Source organism: Oratosquilla oratoria, unplaced genomic scaffold, assembly GCF_046742065.1.
Source record: "Oratosquilla oratoria isolate Oo_2021 unplaced genomic scaffold, ASM4674206v1 SCAFFOLD186, whole genome shotgun sequence".
Lineage (NCBI taxonomy): Eukaryota > Metazoa > Arthropoda > Malacostraca > Stomatopoda > Squillidae > Oratosquilla > Oratosquilla oratoria.
In genome coordinates this window covers 80,846-96,888 of record NW_027467539.1, presented here as the reverse complement: position 1 = coordinate 96,888, position 16,043 = coordinate 80,846, and the positions used below count along the sequence as shown (strand labels likewise).

General features: G+C 38.7%; 1 protein-coding gene across 1 annotated transcript in view; it reads left to right on the top strand.

Annotated features, from left to right (window-relative positions):
* Positions 1-15,841, top strand: part of LOC143022814 (uncharacterized) — a gene marked incomplete at its 5' end in the record, with an annotated part of 149,122 nt that extends 133,281 nt beyond the window's left edge. The window contains 3 exons of the mRNA XM_076181192.1: positions 2,452-2,964; positions 3,100-3,254; positions 13,816-15,841. Of these exons, the coding sequence (XP_076037307.1) occupies positions 2,452-2,964; positions 3,100-3,254; positions 13,816-13,956 (809 nt within the window). The remainder of the gene's footprint in view (positions 1-2,451; positions 2,965-3,099; positions 3,255-13,815) is intronic.
* Between the last annotated feature and the right edge of the window lie 202 nt (positions 15,842-16,043).

The following is a 16,043-nucleotide window of genomic DNA, read 5'->3' as shown; positions in this document are numbered from 1 at the left end:
GGTCTTGCCTGCAGATGCCAATGTCCTTGACATATACACACACACAAGTGAAATGGCCATTCTTGCCACACTTAATACAGGTAGAATTTTGAGCTAGGCAATTAGTATGCCTACGACGTGGTCCTCCACAGAAATAACATCTACTCTTCATGGATAGAGTGGTTGCCAATACCTGATCTTCAGTAGTTGTCACACAATCCTCAGACATAGATTTATTCTTCACAGCATCATCCCATGGTATCTGTGCATGATCAGGGGTTACCACAGTGATGGTGTGTGCAAACTGAGGAGTTATAGGATATAGGACTGTAAGAGCTGGCACTGCATTGAGCTAGGTCTAAAGAATATGCCTGATCATAAACCACCTGTAAATCTAAAATTTTATTTTCTAAGAGATGTTGGTGAATCAAAGGTGAGGTTAGACCATTAATAAAGGCATCCCTAATTAACTTCTCCCTGTATGGCTCTGCACTAACCACTTTCAGGTGATGATCTTTACCTAACTTACATACATATACCAAGGCTTTTTCCCCCATACAAGGGAGGTAGCCAAAAAGGAAAAGGCATAAAATCATTCCCACCCATTCCATCCCTGAATACACTCCACACCCCTCCACCCTCCCTCTTATTTTAGCACCTCCTGGATGACGGGTCATCCCTGCACCTTGTCCGCTGCCCTGGGTCAGAAGCAATGTCGCAAGACAAAGCACATCCACAGCAAGGCTGCTTCATTAAATTGGCGACCCCCCCTCTCCGTCCCCCCATTACATAAAAGGAGAAGACGGGGAGAAATCCCTTCGGGCTGCGTCAAATTTTGCTCACACATACTACCTCACCCCCATCCCCCAGCCCATTCCACGTCATGCATCACAACATCATCCATATACAATCATTCTCCATTCACCCCTGTCTTCTGTCCTCTCCCGTCCTTCCTCAACAGACATTCCCCTCTTCCCCAAAGCCCCTTCACCCCATCCATCCACCTCATCCTAGGACATCCCCTCATCTTCACTCCCCCCACATCTGCCTTCCATACCTCTTTTACTAGTCTTTCTTTACTCATTCTTTCCATGTATCCAAACCATCCTAACACTCTTTCATCAACCCTATCTCCCAACTCCCTTTCCACCCGTTCTCCTCCTCACCTCCTCATTTCTCATTCTATCTAGGTTAGGCTAGGCCTAACTTACATAGTTCTCTCAAAAACTCATCCAATGATTCACCAGACTTCTGCTGACGAGTAAGTAAGTGCCTAGCGAATATTTCGTTAGGTATCTTTACATATAACTTTTAGAAATGGCAGAATCATAATCAGTACATTCTTCAATGTACTAATAAACATTATGACTAACACAGTTCACAAGAGTTCTTAGGTTGTTCAGTGTATTTTCTCCACAATCTTGGATGAAACTGGAAAATGTCTTGTGCCAATTTTTCCACTACCTTGCTGCGGTAGGTGAGCTGGGGTCCAAATCCAGATGGGCCAGCTTCAGTGATTTCTCCATTGTTGAGTTGAATAGATTGATGTAACTATAAGAGGGTTGGCTGCTGCTCCCAAACTTTATTAAACTCAAACACAAATAGACCTGAAAACACATTACAGGTTGTAACTTAAGTGTAACATATAGAATATAAGTGAACCTTCTATCAGAAATACAAGCCAGAAAACAACATAATTTTACACACAATACATAATTTCTACATATATACAAAACATAAAGAACTCTTCATATGGGTAGACACAAACACAATACATAAGACATGGTACTGTATATAATATCTACACAGTGGTTGAATAAGTAGAGGAAAGAAATGAACTTACATAGCATGTCATGACTAATGCTTGCTGCACTTCCCTCTATGTCAGCCTGTAAGTGAAGTTCAGTGTCCTGGAGCTCCTAGGAGTGTTGCTGTAGGTACACATCAAATCCTTTGAGTTTTTTATAAAAATTATCACTCAATAAGTTATGGCTCTTGTTGTAATAGAACATTTAAATTATATTTTTTTCAGGTCACGTATTACAGGTATGCTAATGTTTGTATAGAAAGTTTTATATCTTAAACTTTAAGCTTTGGTCATTTTACTAAGTACAGTACTTAAATTTATTGTAGTTTTATAGCTTTTGAGCTGCAGGTCTAGCATATTCCCATACCTTTGGGGCTCTTACTTAATACACCAAGTAATTGTTAAGAAGAAATTCCATTCCATTCAAGTGACTGGCTATGCTCTCATTCCATTGTTATTGAGTCAGTGTCTTTAAAATTTAAATCTCATATTAGTGTGTCATAGTTGCAGTTTGTACACAGTTCAGTAAACATCAAATATCTGATATCAAAGGTAAAGTTTTTGCCCAAAAGCTTAGTAAAGTTTTTAACAAGGAAATTTTTTCCTACACAGTAGTAACTATGTGATTTTTGTAATTATCATTAACATGTCATTTTTCTTTTCAGCCTCGGAGGCTACTGGTGGATTGCGAATGCTCAATTCTCCCCGGCAAACAACACTTCAAGGCTCTGACACAGCTTCTTCCTTGCCCTCAGCTAGTGCACCATTTTTGCCGGACCCTGTACCTCCCCCTACTGTCACAGTTTTTCAAAAGGGCAGTTCTGCCCAGCTTCCAAAAAATTCTGCTCTTTCCATGAGATCAGGATTTAATCCTTCACCTCTAGGGACTGACAAGGGTTACACAAGGCATATTCCTCCAAAAACCCTTTCTTCAGCTTCTGCCAAAACTTCTGCCTTTCCACCCCCACCACCTATACAACCAAAACCATCATTACCTAACCCCAACTCAAGTGTCTCAGAAGTCAAAGTCACAAACCTTGAAAACCTTACAGTGAAATGTTTCGTATCTATAGGTGAAGGTGAAACAGTATTTCTGGAGCAGATACACATTGATCTCATGAATGAGCCCTGGTTTCACTTAATTACCAGGAAGAAAGCAGAAATGTGTGTCATGAATAGTAAGAAACTATTTTCTTTATGAAGGGTACAAGGGTATTTATATTTATTCTGATATGTTGTTATTAGACAATAATGTAATGTAAATTTACCATTTTCTTTAGATTTAGTACTACAAGTGTCTTTTATTTCTATAGGTAAGGATGGTACCTTCATCATCCGGCCCTGTACACATAACATAGGCCCACTCACACTATGCCTTCGCTACCAGGGTCGAACCTACAATATACCCATCAGACAGCGCACCAGTGACAGCTGCTTTGCCCTCGGGAAAGAGAAAGCTAATGAGTTGGTTAGTACTGAGTCAAGAAAATCTTTTTAGTATTTTATGTGTAATCAGTTTGTATGTACAAAGGCCTCATTCAGGATGCCTGAGTCAAAGAAGACTTCCACATCAAAAGACCCATTTATACCACGCAATCATTCCCCAACATCTTAGGATGAGGAGTCACTTGCTGTCCACCACATTGCATGAGTCGAATGCAGTTGTGAGAAGCATAGCATCCACCACAAGACTTGACAGCTAAAGTTGGGTTATTCTCCACCACTGAACCATACAGCAGTCCATGGCCACATCCACTCATCCATGCAGCAGATGTACAGAACATCCCAGTCCTTTGACACACTCTCCTCCCATAGTCATACATTACATATCTTCATAAACCAGCTTATTATAACAATTCCTTCCTTTGTCAGAAACTTTGCATAACACCCATCCAACTCAGGTGCCTTATCAGCTTACATCACTTTCAATGCTGTTTGTACCTCATCTTTTCCTAAAGCCCCATCATTTTCCTCTCCCATTGCAGTCATTTTCATAGTTCCTCCCACTGCCACAATCAGTCCCTCCCTCACCTCTTCCACATTCAAAAACTGACTTACTCTACTCATTATCTCATTACTGCCTTCATATCTATTAACATCTGTCCATCTGCACCCTTTACTTTTTTCTTCTTTCTGCATCTCTTCCTACGCAGACGACATAACAATCACATGCACACATCGTAACACAGACAAAGCTGCAGAAATAATCCAGCCATACCTTGATACACTCAACACATGGTTCATCACAAACAGACTCAAAACAGCTCCAACCTAATCTACAGCAACACTTCTCACCAACTGGACAATAGAACACAAATACATACCTCACCTCTACATTAACAACACTCTAATACCACACACAAACACACCTAAAATTCTTGGTGTAACATACGATACATCCATGTCTTTCAAACAATACATCACAAACATAAAGAAACAAAGGCACACCTCGACATACCACACCGAAGACAATCACTGGAACGACATTTGGACAAAACAAAGAAACTAATATAACAATATACAAACAATGCATAGGCTCAGTGTTGAATTATGCGAGTCCTGCATGGGCTCCTAATCTCAGTGAGACACACCACAACACCCTTCAAATCATACAAAACAAAGCTCTAAAAACAATTACAGGCTGCACAAATACAACACCAACAGACCATTTACACCATGAAACAAAAGTCCTCAAAGTCAAGGACCACCTCGACATGAGAGGCACACAAACACTTGCCGCAGCCACCACAAACACATCACACCCGCTACACTACATAGCAGAACACCCACACACACCAAGAAACATTAAAACAACACCCAAAGACCTTTATTACGCACAAATACTCTCTTCTCTTCCTCCACAACCACCAAATACCAGCCTCCGGAAACATATTCATAATCATATCACTCACCGCTCCATTAACACACTGAAAGACAACACACTGCTGCATGCCAGACCCCCTGATATCCACCCTTCTGAATCCTCTCTCCCACGAAAGGACAGAGTCCACTTGGCCAGACTGCGGTGCGGTCACCACCCAGCACTTCTAAGCTACCAGAAGAGGCTGGATGACCGCATTGTGAACAGCTGCCCAGGATGTAACACTTCACCCCATACCATACAACACATAATGGAAGACTGCATTATACACAATCATGCACGCAAACAACACAACATACACTCTATAAAGGATTTGTGGGAAAACCCAGTTTCGGCTGTAGCATTCCTTGGGGAGACGGGACTACTCGGACAGACAGTCTATGGAACGACAACAACAACAACAACAACTTTTTCTTCTTTACCTTACTCACCCCCTCACTCTCCATTTACTTCCAAAACCTCTTTTTATTCTTTTAAGATTTTTCTGTCAAACTCATACCCCATTTTACATCTGCTCTCCTCTTTGATTCCCTCGCTAATCATTTTGCTTTTCCTCTGTTTTTTACCTTTCATATGTTTCCCTAGTTCTACTTTGCAACCAATCTACATTCACTTGCTTCTTGTCTTCTACTACTACCTCCAACTCTTAATCCCACCATTCACCACCCTTCCATCTATTTCCTCCCATCCTCGTCATTAACATATTGTTTTGATCTTTCTATAACAGCCAACATACCTCCCCATCTTTGACTCTTCTCTTGATCTCTCCATCATCCACAAACAGATTTCAAGTCCTGGTAACAATATTTGTGGAACTCCTAGTCATTGCTCCCCATCTTGAGATCTTATTTTTTACTCATGTCCTTTTGTGCCTGTCCTTCAGGAAATCTTTCATCCAATAAAGTCTTCCAGTATATTCCAATTTCCATAATAGTCAGTTGTGATATACCTCATTGAAGGCCTTTTCTCAATCTTGGTACACAATCCAACTATCCCTCTCTCTTGCAGCATATCATTCACTTGCAAATAAGTTTGATATTTACCTAGTTGTATTGTACGGGAAGGGAGTTATGCTCGTGGTGACCTGTCTTTGTATCTTTCAGCATCAAGTTTTTTCTTAAAATCTTGAATAGTGTTTGCACACACTGTTTCAGATATCCAGCACTGTGTGAGAAGATATTTTTTTCAGATCTCTTCTGTAGTTATCCTTTTTGAGTTTCTTTTCATGACCTCTTGTTTTTCTAGATGTAGATTGAGAGAAGCGAGTAAATGCCTTGGTGGATTAAAGAGTGTAATGAGGAATAGACATTTGGGAATGGATGCTAAGAGGAGACTGTATGAAAGAGTGATTGTGCCAACAGCACTGTATGGGGCAGAAACATGGAACATAAGAGAGGAAGAGAGAAGGAGTTTGAATGTGTTTGAGATGAGGTGTCTGAGAAGTATGATGGGGGTTACTAGGCTGGATAGAGTGAGAAATGAGGAGGTGAGGAGGAGAACGGGGGTGGAAAGGGAGTTGGGAGATAGGGTGGATGAAAGAGTATTGGGATGGTTTGGACATGTGGAAAGACTGAATGAAGAAAGACGAGAAAAAGAGGTATGGATGGCAGATGTGGGGGGAAGTGACCATGAAGGGGCGACCTAGGATGAGATGGATGGATGGGGTGAAAGGGGCTTTGGGGAAGAGAGGAATGTCTGTTGAGGAAGGACAGGAGAGGACAGAAGATGGGTGAATGGAGAATGGTTATATATGGATGATGCTGTGATACATGAGGTGGAATGGGGGGTGAGGTAGTATGTGTGAGCAAAATTTGACGCAGCCCAAAGGGATTTCTCCCTGTCTTCTCCTTTTATGCATGGGGGGACGGAGAGGGGTGGTTGCTGATTTAATGAAGCAGCCTTGCTGTGGATGTGCTGTGTCTTGCAACACTGCTTCTGACCCAGGGCAGTGGACAGGGTGCAGGGATGACCCGTCATCCAGGAGGTGCTAAGATAAGAGGGAGGGTGGAGGGGTGTGGAGTGTATTCAGGGATGGAATGGGTGGGAATGATTTTATGCCTTTTCCTTTTTGGCTACCTCCCTTGTAAGGGGGAAAAAGCCTTGGTATATGTATGTATGTATGTTGTTTTTCTATTGTCATTTTTTTTAGTAAATCATTCCTATCAAGGATTTCCATTCCTTTCATGATTCTATAGTCAGTAGATCACCTCTTTCTCTTCTCTGCTCCAGTGTTGGTAGTTCCAATTTGGATAATCTTTGTTCGTATGTTAATTTGGAAAGAGCTGGTGCCAACTTTGTCATTGATCTCTGTATTCTTTCTAATTTCCTTATATTCTTTTTAGTACTGGGTGTCCATAGTGTCGCTGCATATTCCAGTTTTGGTCTTGTTAATGTAACTAAAATTTTTTGAATCATTTCTTCATCCAAATAGGTTCAACTAGCATGCTCTTCCAGTTCTGAAACCAGGTTGGTAAAATGTTCCTCTCTTTAAGATGTCTATTTAATTGATGTTTCACAATTCTCTCACAATTTTACTCTCATGCTGACCAGGGACACTGGTCTGTAATTCAATGGAATTTCTTAATTTCTTCCTAAATAAATTGGCACCAAATTAGTCTGTATCCAATTTGTGGCACTACTTATAATAAACACACAGGATATGAATATTGTGCAGTAATTGTTCTCTGCATTCCTTAGGCATCCAACTTGAGATCCCACCATGCCCTGAAGCTTTTGTCATACCATATAATTTCAGTGGTTTCAATACTTCCTCACAGAAGACACAACACTAACAGTCCCTTGGCAACAACTTAGTACATATTCTTTGAGTGACCTATGGGCCTGCCCAGTGGCCATTGCCAATTCCTTGTGAATCATGGGTACAAGAGAGGCCTGGGGCAGTGGATTGGTTACTTGATTGATTGAGCATTTCCTTCACTTACACATTTATATATTTTATCCAGTTTAAGGACAGATGCCCCCCAAATCAGGGTCACCCAAAATGGTTCAACAAAGAAACTGGTCACCAAATTTCTTCAAAGACATTGACAGATTGGAAAAAGTACAACAGCAAGCCACAAAACTGATTCCAAATAGCAGAAATAAATCATACAAAAAATTACTAAACCATATGAATCTACTTTCCCTAAAACAGTGAACACTCAGAGTTGATTTGTCACAGATCTTTAAGATTATAAAGGAAATTGACATAAATTGTGATATTTTCACAATGAATGCAAATCAGACAAGAAGTAATGGACTCGTACTCTCAGGAAATAGATTAAATTGGAAGTGGATAGAAACAACTTTGTCAACCATGTAGTAAATACATACATACTTATACCAAGGGCTTTTTCCCCTTTACAAGGGAGGTAGCCAAAGTCAAAGGCATAAATCCACTCCCACCCAATTCATCCCCACATACTCTACTTCCATTCGCCACCTCTCCCTCCCTCTTTTCTTGGATCCTGGATGACAGGTCATCCCTGCATCTCACCCGCTGCCCTAGGTCAGAAGCAATGCAACAAGACACAGCACAACCACAAGGCCACTTCATTTAATCAGCACACACACACACTCACTCACTCTGTCCCTTCATGCAGAAACAGAGAAGAGAGGGAGAAATCCCTTCGGGCTGCATCAAAATATCATTCACACATCCTCCTTCTCCTCTCCCCCATCCACTGCCATCCATGCATCACAGCATCATCCATATACAACAAGGAAGCACCACTAAATTATAGGCCAGCATCACTAACCATCACAATAATGAAACTATGTGAAAGGATTGTGAAAGATCAATGGACCAAATATCTTGAAAATATGAACATTCTGACAGACAGACAGTTTGGTTTTAGATCTGGAAGGCCATGTGTGTCAAATCTTTTAAGCTTTTACTTAAGAGTGATTGATGTCCTGCAGGAGAGAGAGAGGTGGGTGGATTGCATGCACCTGGACCTAGAGAAGGCATTTGATGAAGAACCTCACAGTCTACTTATGTGGAAATTGGAGCATGTTGGAGGACTGAGGGGCAAACTATTAGAATGGATTAAAGGCTTTTTGAAGGAAAGATACATGAGGACATTACCAAAGATATCAGACTAGAGAGCAGTAACAAGTGGAGTTCCACAAGGTTCTGTGCTTGCACCAATAATGTTTCTTGTTTATGTTGATGATATGATGGAAAAAACAACAAACTATGCACATGTTGGCAGGTGATGCAAAAATCATGAGAAGAGTGAAAAATGAGGAGGATGGTAGAATGTTGCAAAAAGATCTACCTGTACATACTATTTTTGCATAGGGCCAAGAATGGGAAATGAAGTTCAATACCAGAAAATGCAAAATGCTGGAAATGGGCAATAACAATAGCAGCAAAAGGCCATCTTTAAATTATTCCTTAGGAAGCATACACATTACAAAATCAAAAGAGGAGAAAGAATTGGGAGCATTAATAAAAGGCAACCTGTCACCTGACAGACATATCAGCAAGATTGTGGGAGAGATATATGGACTACTGCAGAAGATTAAAGTGGCATTCCATTATATGGATGAAGAGATGATGAAAAAAACTCATCAAATCCCTGATACGTCCAAGACTGTAGTATGGTCCCCACACAGAGTGAAGGATATAAGCAAGATTGATAAGATACAAAGGGCAGCAACCAAACTGGTCCCCAGCCAGGTAGATAAACCATACGGGGAAAAACTAAAGGAACTGGGTCTGCCAACTTGGAAAGATAGAAGAGAAAGAAGTTACATGATTACACTGTTCAGGTCACTAAAGGGGATAGATTGCACTGATAGAAGAGATCTCCTGTAAAAACTTTAACTCACTTGAAAAAGGAACAAAAACACAAAGAAGTAATCACTGGATGTTTTAAGACTTCCAATGCTTTCACAGAGTGAAGGAAAAAGTAATAGCTAAAGGGCTGAAAAGAAACAAAAAATTGGAAAATATTAAGTAGTGTGTCACAATGCCAAAGTTGTACATACATACATACATATACCAAGGCTTTTTCCCCCTTCCAAGGGAGGTAGCCAAAAAGTTGTGACACCAATTATTTCACCCAGTGAAGAAATAATACCAAACAGCCCCCCATTTATATGTCACAATCTGGAGTTTTGTTTTTGATTTGCTGTATCAAACCTGGTCATGTTTCAATCAGTACTATCAATCCTACTGCCAGCATGCTTTATGCCTTTGGTTGGGAGATTTTCCTTCCACCGGATTTGAAGTAAAGGCAAAATGCAAAATATAACTACTTTATTTACATTATATAAAATAAGAGTGAACTTACAAGATGTGAGGGGTTTGAACAAGGGCACGAATGTGTTGGCACCTATCAACACTGGAACAGAGAAGAGAAAGAGGTGATTTGTTGACCATTTACAGAATTATGAAAGGGAGGGAAATTCTCAATAGAGACGACTTATTAAAATGGGACAGAAGAGAAACAAGAGGATACAAAAAGAAGCTAAAGAAGGATAGTTACAGAAGAGACCTGAAAAAGAACAGCTTCCCACATAGAGTGATTGATGTCTGGAATAAACTAAATGGAGAAATAGTGAGTGCCAAAACTATACATGATTTTAAGAATAAACTGGATGCGGAGAGATACAAAAACGGGTCACTACGAGCATAGCTCTCGTCCTGTAAAATACAACTAGGTAAATACAGCATGTAACTCTCTTTTTATATGTGGGGCACATACAAGTGCCAGTGCCAGGTGCCATTTTTCTGTTTCTATAGGCCTAGTCTATATTCCTATTTACCTGGCTTCACACAAGCCTTCCACTTTATTTTTGTATGAAGAAAGTTTATAATTTATCATTTGCTATTTATCTGAATCTTGCTAAGAACTAGGTGTGATTTGGCACTACTTTCTTATGTCATTGATGTTGTATTGACCCTTGACTGCAAATTGATCCATTTGTGTACTCTGCAGTAATTTTCCTGTAACTGATAATTTAGTGTAAGTTACCTAATTTTCTAGTCCTATATCTCAGTATCCAGCTTAAGATAGCCTAGTAGTGGTTGAATCCAACATCAGTTTATGTATTGACACTATAAGATAGCTAGTAAGGGCAGTTATAATGTTATATAACTCTTACAGGGATATGTAGACTAACATTACCTAACACAACTTCATGTCATATTGTGACACACTGTGACAATTATAACTGGAGGAAGTGAGTTGCCATATCCATAAATGAGGACCACAAGAGCAATTACACCACTACTCTTGCAAAAAAATCCCAACAGCCCTCCCCCCATCCCACATATCTGCAACACCTCCCACAGTGCCCTCCTGGCCACCCTGCCACAAGCCCCCTCCAAGTCCACAAAGGCCCAAAAACATCCTTACCTTTTCCTAAGATTTCTCACATATCTGTCTTACGATAAAAATCTGACCCACACAACCCCTTACTGTCCTAAACCCACACTGTTCCTCACCAATTACTCCCTCTGTTCCTCTCCTAATCCTCTCAAAACCATCCCATAAGACTTCCCAACTACACTCAACAAACTGATCCCTCAGAAACTACTACATTCACACTTCCCCTTTGTCCTTGTAAAGTAGAACTATGCAGGTACTCCTCCAGTCAGCATTCTACCCTCTTTTAGACAAACATTAAACAACCTCACCAGCCAGTCTACCATCACTGTACCTCCCTTTTTTAGACACTCCAAATGGCACCCATCTAAGCCAGGTGCCTTACCTGCTCTTATCACTTTAACCCCTTCCATACGGTGCCGCATACGTAGGCGTCATGAGGAGCAAGTGGATATGCGAGGCTGCCATATCGGCGTCTTGATTATATTTATTGTAGTCGCCCCTGCATTTTGCCATTCTCTATAAACTGCCCTTAATCACATTCTCTATGGTTTTCAAAATTCACGGGTGAAAGAGAGAACGATCGATATAAGCGGTGACTATATTTTATGATGCGAGTATTATTACGACACGTCGTACGGCTGGCATTGGCTGCTGCCCGCGAGATTTAAGGCCCGTACTGAAGAGGTTAATAACTGCTTTCACCTCATCTTTTCTTATTTCTCCCCCATTTTCCTCATTCATCACCAATGTTCCCTCTAATTTTTTGCTGTAAGTGTGCACAGAAATTTGCTTGTGTGCAACATTTGCCTTCTCTGAAAAGTATGTGCACTCCCATGTGATTCATCATCTGATCATTTAAGCAAATATGCGCAATTTGTACCAATATATAAAGGAGGAAATAAGGAAAATCCAACTAACTACAGACTGGTCTCCCTAACAAGCACAGCAAAAATATGTGAAAAAGTGATCAAAAGTAGATGAGTTAAACACCAGGAAGAAAAAACTATACTGATTCCAAATCAATTTGGATTTAGACAAGGAAGATCATGTACAACAAACCTGATCTTCTATTCAAGGCTAATAGAAATAATACAAGAGAGGGATGGATGGGCAGACTGTGCCTATCTATACCTATAAAAAGCATTTGATAAGGTACCACACAAGAAATTGATAAGAAAAATAGAATCAGTAGGTGGCATCGGAGGTAAATTATTAGAATGGATGGAAGACTTCCTGACTGTGAGAAAAATGAGGGTAGTAATTAGAGACAAATACTCGAAATGGGAAGAAATGATAAGTGGTGTCCCACAGGGGTCGATGCTGGCTCCAATCATGTTTGCCATATACATATAAATGATATGGGGGAATGATTTGAGTGTTATATGAATTTCTTCGCAGATGACACAAAAACACTAGAGAAAGTAAGAACAGAGGAGGTCTGTGAATCATTACAATCAGACCTGGACAAAATCTGGAAATGGACTCAAAAGTGGGAAGTGAACTTATATATCAAGAAATGTAGTATAAAGGTGTTTAGAAAAAGTAGAAGCAGAATGTAAAAAAATTATAAAATTGGTGAAGAAGAAATAAAAAAAGTGAACTCAGAAAGAGACTTTGGAGTAATAATCAGCAAAGACATGACACCGGACAAACATATCAACAAAATAATGAGAGAAACCTTCAACTTTGGTCAGTGAAAGTGGCATTTGACTATTTGAATGAAGAAATGGTTAAAAAAATATCAGTTACATTAATAAGACAAAAACTGGAATACACAGTGACACCATGGACACCCAGTACTAAAAAGAATATAAGGAAAATAGAAAGAATACAGAAAGCAATGACAAAGTTGGCATCAGCTCTTTCCAAATTAACATACAAACAAAGATTATCAAATTGGAACTACCAACACTGGAGCAGAGAAGAGAAAGAGGTGATCTATTGACTATAGAATCATGAAAGGAATGGAAATCCTTGATAGGAATGATTTACTAAAAAATGACAATGGAAAAACAAGAGGACATGAAAAGAAGGATAAAAAAGGATAAGGATAACTATAGAAGGATAACTATAGAAGAGATCTGAAAAAAATCTTCCCACACAGAGTGCTGGATATCTGGAATAACTTGTATAAAGAAAATGTGTGCAAACACTATTCAAGATTTTAGAGAAAACTTGAGGCTGAAAGATACAAAGACGGGTCACCACGAGCATAGTTCCCTTGGCGTATTATACAACTTGGTAAATACAGATATACTACCTATCTCTTCCCTTTCATTCTTATCTGTACCACATCCATGCAGATTAAAAGATCCAAACCTTAGGATTCTGGTTAGAAAACTCCTCCCAGATCCTCATATACCTTTACTTTTTTTTAGAAATGTCCCCTTTGGGGCTACAGAAAGTAGGATGGCTAGTTCTATCCCTGTCCCATTTTTGTTGCCTTTTATGACTCAAGTGGGAATCTCAGTGGCAGTATTCTTCCTCCCCTGTCACAGGGTTTGACAAAAAACGGAAATGTATATTCATAGAAGTGGTACGTTACAGTATTATGTGTTGGGGGGACAGCTTAACAGAGGGACAGTCGCAGTATAATAAAGTAGCATCATTTCTCTATGAATTGAGATTTCCTCTATAACAGACAAATATGATCTGTGACTTTGTTCCATAGGGGCACCCCATATAGACCCTAAAGTATCAGCCGCATGCTACTGAGCAGATTTTAATGATATGAACTAATCTAAATGATATGAACTAATCTAAGTGATATGAACTTCCTTCAACTAATTAATTTGTATATATTGCAGGCTTTTGAAACTGTTCCTCTGCTTGTTGAAACTTACCATAAAAAACCAATCAAACTTCATACTGGAGATAGAACCCTTCTGACGGACACACCTCCCAAAGTTTTGGAAAATGTTTATGTAAAGCACTTGCCATCACCTTAGATGGAAGTAGTAATATATAGCATAATACCAGAAGACTTGCTTCAGCCATTGCACTTAATATATTTTTTCATAGTTGTATAAGTATGAGATGGATTTACATATGTGAAGATATTTTGTGTATGGAAAATATTCTTTGTGAAAAGAACTGTTTCATATGTAGTCAAATAACTTGTATACACAACAGGATTTCTTTTTATTATTAGTGTATAGTTCATCTCCACCATCTATTGATTCTTGGATGTATTAATTTTTATTCTGTCATTTACTGAAGTTTATAGCATTTTGTTATATTTATGTTAGCTTTCAGTGGTGCTTAGTCATGCATTGATTACTGAAACTCCTGTAACAATTCCTATACCATTCAAAATATTACTGTTGAATTCTCTTGGATGCTAAATGATTATGACTTATGCTTTGGATATACAGTACAGTATACCTAAGTTTCTAATGTTTGTCATATATGCATGTTCCTAGATAGATGATGATGATAATCATTGCCTCAGCTTTTACTGAGTGGAAACTTGTAGTCCTTCCAAAAAACTTTTTGTAATGAAAAGGTTGGACTGTTGTATGTTTTGTAGTTGTATTTACCTAATTATAGTATACAGGAAAGGAGCAACACCCATTGGGTTCCCTCTCCTAATCTCTAATTTATCATACCTAGCCTTAAATTCATGTACAGTTCCAACTTTTTCTATATCCTCGATTTCCAATTATCATATTTAGATATGAATTCATGTCTTGTACCAGCTTGGGCTATCACCTTCTAAGCTATTCCGATTATTTGTGTATCTGAAAGGAAAATTATTTCTTCACATCCTTTAGACATGTGGTATAAAGGGTGCTAGGAGAAGCAAGAGGAAAACAATTGTTGGTTCAGCTTTGATGTGAATAAGTAGATCAAAACTTAGGGTCTCCATATGGAGGTAAGGGTGTTGATGGAGAATGAAGAACAGTGTGAGGGGTGGAGATGATTCTGATATCTGTATCTCAGGACCACCACATCATTTTTAATTTTCTAAATAGAAATATTAGGGATGTCTGTGCTTTTAAGTGTTTCATGAGGATCTTGATTAAATTCTCAGTGTTACTGTTTTTGTTAAATTTATATAAATTTTGTTTGGAATAACTTCTAGAGGGACAAAGTGAGGATGAGTATATTGTAAAGAAGTTATCATAGTGTGTTGTCATTATAATTTAAATATTTCTTCAATAGAGGCAAAGATCTCATATGTTGTAATGTAGATATAAGACATTGTTGAATTTGATTGTGTTTATGCTTAAAATTTAAATAAGACTTGGACACAGTGAGTCTTCCTTGATTTTGAATCATGTTTGAATGTAATAGTAATACCAAGTAATATCATGTATAATTGAAGTGTCTTATCGAATTTTAAGCTTATTAATAATTATTTTTTACATAAAATATTTTGTAAACTCAAAGTTCATTCCTGTCAGATTTAGGTGACTGCATTTTATATTACTTATACTGCATTATATTTTATAAGAAAGACCTCTATCTTCAGCATTCCTTCCAGTTCAAATAATTTGGCCATTCTAAGTGAATACAGTATATCATATATTTCCACCAGTGACATAAAGAAGGAGTAGGTGTAATATTTCTAAGAAAAGTAACAAAATTTACAAAGAAAATTCTGATTACATGGATGTGAATGTGTAAATATACAGTGATTGGGCAAATGCAAGTGCTGTATTAGGTTTGAATCATATTTGGATCTTTTGTCATGTTACTAACTACGCTGATGTATTTGAAAAGTTTCTAATATTATTTTGTAACAGTCATTGATTTGCTTGGAAGTGTGCTCCAGTTGTTGATGTGGAAAAAAAAAATAATAATGTCCAACATCAAGGATACTTACTTCTACGTATGTGTAGTTTCATTCTCTTTCTCCAGGGACCTGTCCTGAATGATGCTGTGAAATTTTGGTAAACTTTGAACTGTCAAACATTTTTATTTAGTTAAATATGTGCACCTTTCTTATGTTTGATTTGGATAAATCTAGTACCAAAATTCTTGTTACAAAAGCTTGCCCATGAAGGAAGAGGAGAATTGGCTGTGTTGCTGC